Source organism: Lycium ferocissimum, unplaced genomic scaffold (genome assembly GCF_029784015.1).
Source record: "Lycium ferocissimum isolate CSIRO_LF1 unplaced genomic scaffold, AGI_CSIRO_Lferr_CH_V1 ctg16840, whole genome shotgun sequence".
Lineage (NCBI taxonomy): Eukaryota > Viridiplantae > Streptophyta > Magnoliopsida > Solanales > Solanaceae > Lycium > Lycium ferocissimum.
This window is the reverse complement of record NW_026716847.1, coordinates 5,883-13,032: the sequence shown is the minus strand read 5'-3', so window position 1 is coordinate 13,032 and position 7,150 is coordinate 5,883. Positions and strand designations below refer to the sequence as shown.

Genomic DNA, 7,150 nt, shown 5'->3' with positions numbered 1-7,150 from the left:
TTGAATTGTGCCGAGCGTTTAGCTAAAACTCTAGCAATCCGCCTCTGTGGACTGTTGGTCGTAACATCCTTTTGGGGCTAGCTGTCCCACAATTATCTTTAAATAAATAAATAATGAAAGTAAGAATGTTAAAAGAAAAAAATGGACCAACAGAAAGACGTCAATAAGGGAGGAAATTAATTAAAGAAATCAAATGGCTGCTGCCTGCTGACTCCTGACTCTAAGCTTGTCCATAGTCAAGTACGGCAACAGGCTAGCAAACTACAGTGATCCTTGAAATTAATTTTATATTAAAAAGAATACTTATAATTTTAACAAGGGGTAGGGTAAGTTAAGGCAGCGGAATTTGAAATGAGGGGGAATAAAATAGTAAAATAAACTTCAAAAAAGATGGCTCTACTCTGAATATTCAACATGCTTTAATGATAAATTAGAAAATTGGTTTGTGTTTATCACCACTATATATACTTATGCCTTCTCTTCCATTTATGTCATCACACTCATCAATTCTCAACTTGAGAGTTTCTTTCTCCCTTTAACGAACAAAAAAAAAAAAATACCCTCATTTCTAATTAGCAATGGGCTCAACTGCAGTTGTGAACCATGAAGAAGAGATTGTTCGCCCTGTCGCCAACTTCTCTCCTAGTCTATGGGGTGATCGTTTCCATTCTTTCTCCATTGACAATGAGGTAACTAAATATTCATCATCTTTATACATATAGTTTCTTTATGTTTATTTAAAGTTTGCTTTTTTTTTTTTGTTTTTTTGTTTTAACCGATACATTATATATAGGTTGCACAAAAGTATGCTCAAGAGATTGAAGCATTGAAGGAACAAACAAGGAGTATGTTGTTAGCTACTGGACAAAATTTGGCTGAGACATTGAATTTGATTGACATTATTGAACGTCTTGGTATAGCCTATCACTTCGAGAAAGAAATTGATGAGATCCTGACACAGATTTACAGTGAGAATACAAGCTTTGAGCGTGATGAATATAATGATTTATGCACTTTTGCTCTTCAATTTCGATTACTTAGGCAACACGGTTATAACATCTCTCCTAGTAAGTCCTTCATAAAGTACGAGTTTGATGTTTTTATAATTGTTGTCTGGTTGACCGAAGCCTAATCTTGTTTATTATTCCTTGAAATACCAGAAATTTTCAGCAAATTCCAAGGTGGAAATGGAAAATTCGAGGAGTCTCTTGCTAGTGATGTCCTTGGATTATTGAGCTTGTATGAAGCTTCACATGTGAGGACTCATGGTGAAGATATCTTAGAAGATGCACTCACATTTTCCACTACTCATCTTGAGTCCGCAGCTCCACACTTGAAATCTCCTCTGAAAGAGCAAGTGGAACATGCCCTTGAGCAATCTTTGCACAAAGGCATTCCTCGAGTTGAGACCCGATTCTTCATCTCATCAATCTACGAGAAGGAGAAATCGAAGAACGATGTGTTGCTTAGATTTGCCAAATTGGATTTCAACTTGCTTCAGATGTTGCACAAACAAGAACTTGCTGAAGTATCAAGGTGGTGGAAAGATTTGGATTTCGTGACAACACTTCCATATGCAAGAGATAGAGCAGTTGAATGTTATTTTTGGACTGTTGGAGTATATTTTGAGCCTCAATATTCTCTAGCCCGTGTCATGCTTGCTAAGACCATAGCTATGATTTCAATCGTTGATGATACCTTTGACGCTTATGGTATAGTTAAAGAACTTGAAACATATACAGATGCCATACAAAGGTATGAACTACATAAGACAACTCTTGTTCCTTATATTTTATGCTCTTTTAAAATGCATAATTAACTCACATTTGCTTTGTCACTGTATAGGTGGGATATTAGCGAAATTGATCGTCTCCCTGATTACATGAAAATCAGTTATAAAGCTCTTCTAGATCTTTATAAGGATTACGAAAAGGAATTGTCTGGTGATGGAAGATCTCATGTTGTCTATCATGCAAAAGAAAGAGTATGTCTGAGTTCTCTAACTATCGAATTACTTATTTCCTTAATCCATTTCTAACTTTGTTTCACCTTGCATTTTAGCGATCATAAACTTGAAGCTATCAAGTTACAATTTTCTAACAATTGAATTTATATTTCTGGTGTTCACAGATGAAAGAAATAGTGAGGAACTATAATGTCGAGGCAAAATGGTTTATTGAAGGATATATGCCACCTGTTTCTGAATACCTAAGTAATGCTTTAGCAACTAGCACCTATTACTTGCTCACGACAACATCGTATTTGGGCATGAAGTCTGCTACAGAGCAGGACTTTGAGTGGTTGGCAAAGAATCCTAAAATTCTTGAAGCTAATGTGACACTATGCCGAGTTATTGATGACATAGCCACATACGAGGTATGAGTTGTATCACAAAATTATATTATTACATGAGATTTGAACAAACAACATGTTACAAAGACAATTGAAGCAATATAAAGACTGACCCCTAACCTATCTGCCTTTCCAGGTTGAGAAAAGTAGGGGACAAATTGCTACAGGAATTGAATGCTACATGAGAGATTATGGTGTATCAACGGAAGAGGCAATGGTTAAATTTCATGAAATGGCTGAGACAGCGTGGAAGGATGTTAATGAAGGAATTCTTAGGCCGGCTCCCGTCTCTGCCGAAATTTTAACCCGAATTCTCAATCTTGCTCGCATCATTGATGTCACGTATAAGCACAATCAAGATGGATACACACATCCCGAGAAAGTTCTAAAACCTCACATTATTGCCCTACTTGTGGACTCCATTGAAATTTAAATATTAATCACTGCTTGTCTTGGTGCCCGAGGACTTCATTCTTCTTGATTCAAATAATTTGTTTTTATCATGCTGTATAAAGTTGCTAAGTAATGGTGCAACGCACTTCTATGTAGGACCTCCTTATAATACTTGTAAGAAATAATATTGCCAAAATTTTTTATTCTTCATTTCATTTTCATTATGGAAACACCAGTCCGGACTTACTTTTTTTCTTTCCCTTTTTTCCTATGAAAGTTCCTTTTTTTGTTGTTTAAATCGAATAAGATGGTGTAGTTTTACGAATGCAAGTTTTAGTTGTGAGTTTAACTAATATACACTGCACTACTCGATCACCACTATTATTCGATCAATAAGTGATGTTCATAACATGGCCTGTAAAACATGGCGAATGTTCTGTTACAGCAGGGAAAATTACACGAATAACATAAAGATCTTCCACACTGTCGGTGTGTCCATTTTGTTGATGCTAACATGTATTCCTAAGGACAAATTAGGAAGTGAACCATGTTAAATTTGACAGAATTAACAGTTTGCTTTGAAGCACCAACTCCTTCCTCAAAATTTTCCGTGCAGCTGATCTTGGTATGGCACTGATGAAATTGACCCGTCTTACTTTCTTGTATGGGGCTACCTGTATACAAAATAGTCGAATTCAAAATTTGAACAAGATGAGTTTCATTGAATTCATTACATTTTAAAATTATGGATTCAAATTCAATTTATTTGTTGATTTTTTTTTTTTTTTTTTTTTTTTTTTTACATATATTTATGCTCAATGCTGAAAATTATGGATTCGGTTGAATTAAATGAATTATGCTACATCCAGGGGCGGACATACTTTCAATGCTATGAATTCATCAGATTGAGTAGTTGTGGTTCAGAACCTGTATATGTGTTCGAAAATTCTCTAAGAGTCATACATTTGGAAAGCCACCAAATACAAGGTAATTGGAATTGGTGTAATTACTAGGGTAGTAATTACACAATTTTTAGTCACAAAGACCTGTTTATTTGTTATAACGTAATTACAGTGTAATTACAAGTGTGATGTTTGGTTGCACAAGTGTAATAACACAGTTAGTTTAATTTAAAAAATAGATTTAATTACCAAAAATAGAAAAATTATGTGCCTTTATAAATAATATTAAATTAGGTATTTAACGACACATTGTTTCTTGAAAATATATTAATTAATAATCATATATTTGTAATTAATATTGTAAAAAATAATTGATTTATATTTTTTAAATTAATTATATTTTAATTTTAATTAATTATAAAAATTAAAAACAGTCTTTTTTGTGAGAACATCATGGATTGGACGTTTGACAAAAAAAATTAATTTTTATAAATATAATGCCATAACGTTATTAGTCAAATGTTTGACCAAAAAGTTCTATCAATTGTAAGTGAAAAATAAGCAGCATAAAATGTGAAATAATAAGTCAATAATACTAAAGCAGACTATTAACCTAGATACAGAGACAACCAACAACTGCTACTGGATGGGATCAACATTTGCAGATGATCTTGAAGGCAACCAAAGGCAAGACACAGAGGGCTCTACTGCTCAAAAGGATCTTCACTGAGTATGTCCATTGCATATGGATCAAGAGAAATACACGATTTTTGAGAAGAGAAGAAAGGAGTATGAAGTCATTGCTAAGGAGATTGCATATACATGTTGTGTTGGAGCTCCACCTAGGCTGAGTCTTATGTTGCAAAATCTTATGTTTTAGCTATGTTTCAGAGCTTTGTGTCAGTTTTGAGATTTTTCACGGATAGCTTGGCTGAGTCAGTCAACTATGGTGCTTGTAACATTTTACACTGGTGATTAATGGAAAGGTTAGTTACCAAAAAAAAAAAATACTAAAGCAAATAAATTAAAATCGAAAATATAACCTAAATTCAAAATCCAAATGAAAAAGTTTAACATAACTCTTATGTCAATTCCAACATAACTTAAGTAAATATAATTCAAAAGAAAGGGAAAATATAAGTCTATAACCTCGTTCACAAATAAATTCTACTTTAATAATATCTCTCATTATATGCCAAGTTTGTTAATGATTCATTCTTTCTAATGCTAAGAGGTGTAGTTTTAAAAATTAGAATAATAACACAGTTATGCTAAAAGAATAAAATAATATAAAAATAAAAAAATACGAGCAATTACATGGAACCACAAGAAGTAAAGGTTGGAAATGAGAAGAAAGGAAATGAAAGATAAATAATATAAAAAGAAAAATATATTTTAAACAATAAAAATAATTAAAAAGTTAAAATAAAAAAGAAATTAAAATGAATTAAAAAATAAAAGAAGTTAATATTAAAAAAATAAAAAGGAACCCTGTAATTACACCCAATTCTCAGCGCCTCCCCCCCCCCCCCCACCCCCAGAGAATTGGAGAGTGTAATTACACCCTCTCAATTCCCACCTAACCAAGTAATTACTTGGTCAAACAACCAGGCCAAACTGTGTAATTATACCCAATTTCAATTACCTGGTGGCTTTCCAAACAGGCCCTAAATAAATATTGCTCCCTCCGTCCCAATTTAAGTGTCTTAGTTTGACTGGACACGGAGTTTAAGAAACAAATAGAGACTTTTGAATCTTGTGATCTTAAATTAAAGATGTGTGTAGTCCTTTAAATTTTATAGTCTTAAACTTGCGAGGTAGAATGTTGGAATTGGAAAACTTACTAAATATAAAAAGAAACACTCTTTTTTTGGACAAACTAAATAGAAAAATAAGTCACTTAAATTGGAACAGAGAGAGTACCAATAAATCTCTAAAAGATTTCAAATCCAATAAATTAAAGAGAAAATAGTCAAATACCCCCTCAAAGTATACTCGGATTAATTATAACGCACCCAACCTTTGTGGGCGACCTATTACCCACCCCCCCACCCCAGTCTTATTTTTTATGTATTTTTATACCCTTTTTTCGCTGACGTGGCACAAAAAAAATATATAATTTAAAAATAGGCAAGTGGGGGTTTAAAAAACTCATAAACCTTCTTTTTTAAATTATATTTTTTTTTAAACCCCCACCCTCCCTTTCTTCCACATCCACAAACCCTTCTTCTTCTCCAATAAGAAAGAACCCATTGAAGAATACAACCCATTTGCAAATCGAATTGAGTTTTTTTCCTTTTCTGAATCGAGCACAGCCCATTCCTTTTTATGGTTTGATTTGCTTTGAGTTTTTTTAATTGTTTTTCTGTGATGTAAGGAGAGTAAAATGAGGGAATCGAAGTTGTTTGGGGCTGGAGGTGGGGGTGGCGTGAGGCGTGAGGGTGGAGGAGAAGAGGTGAGCTGAGGCGGGGTGCTAATTAAATGGAGAAAAAGAAGGGTTCAATTGCACTTTAAAATTTTAAAAATTTCATGATTCTTGAACCCAAATACGTTGTTTTATTGAAAATATATGTATGATTGATGATGAAATTGAATGTGGGTGTGTTAATGGAGGAAGAAAATTGGTTTTAATTGAGGAAGATAAAGGAAAGAAAAAGAAAAAAAAATTCATGATTCTTGAACCCAAATAGGTTGATTTCTTAAAAATATATGTATGTTTGATGATGAAATGGAATGTGGGTGTGTTAATGGATGAAGAAAATGGGTTTTAATTGAGGAAGATAAAGGAAAGAAAAAGAAAAAAAATTCATGATTCTTGAACCCAAATAGGTTGATTTCTTGAAAATATATGTATGTTTGATAATGAAATGGAATGTGGGTGTGTTAATGGAGGAAGAAAATGGGTTTTAATTGAGGAAGATAAAGGAAAGAAAAAAGAAAGCGGGTCACATGGGGCGGGGCCGGGCCGGGCCATAGTTAGTGGGCCGGGTTGGGGGCCGGGTTGGAGGAGGGAAAGGGGTGTCCGGCCCACCCCCCTACCCAGGTAGGGGTACATAGTGGGCTAAGTGGGCCGGGCCGGATTTTAGTTAGTGGGCAGGGCCGATTTTTAATTATTTAAAAAAAAATTCTAATACTAAAATTTATTAAGTTTGATACTTTAAAATCTAGTTGTTGTCAACTTTATTTTAACCATCAAGTTCCTTAAATTTTACTTTGGTCATATTTTCAATCTATAAATATCATTTATTCTTCTCCATATTGTCTCACAATTCCCTACTCTCCTCTTTCCCTAAATTTCCTACTCATCTAAATCTCTCTCTCTCTCTTTCTTCCAACTTCCAAGTTCAAATTTCAAAATTTATATTTAATGGATAATGATAATCCTCCACCTCCTACTCCAGTCCGAAGATCAATTTCAAGTCCGGTGTGGTTGCATTTTGAGCGAGTAGACGAGGAACATGTTAAATGTCAACATTTTGGTCAAATATATCTCCATAATTCCG

The 7,150-nt window shown here is 33.8% G+C and overlaps 1 protein-coding gene across 1 annotated transcript; it reads left to right on the top strand.

The window, feature by feature from the left end:
* Nucleotides 1-481: 481 nt before the first annotated feature.
* On the top strand, nucleotides 482-2,916 carry LOC132042643 (vetispiradiene synthase 3-like). The gene is made up of 6 exons (XM_059433175.1): nucleotides 482-689; nucleotides 794-1,067; nucleotides 1,161-1,755; nucleotides 1,846-1,984; nucleotides 2,131-2,376; nucleotides 2,489-2,916. The coding sequence occupies exons 1-6, from the start codon at nucleotides 579-581 to the stop codon at nucleotides 2,783-2,785; spliced, it is 1,662 nt and encodes a 553-aa protein (XP_059289158.1). The 5' UTR covers nucleotides 482-578; the 3' UTR covers nucleotides 2,786-2,916.
* Nucleotides 2,917-7,150: the final 4,234 nt, after the last annotated feature.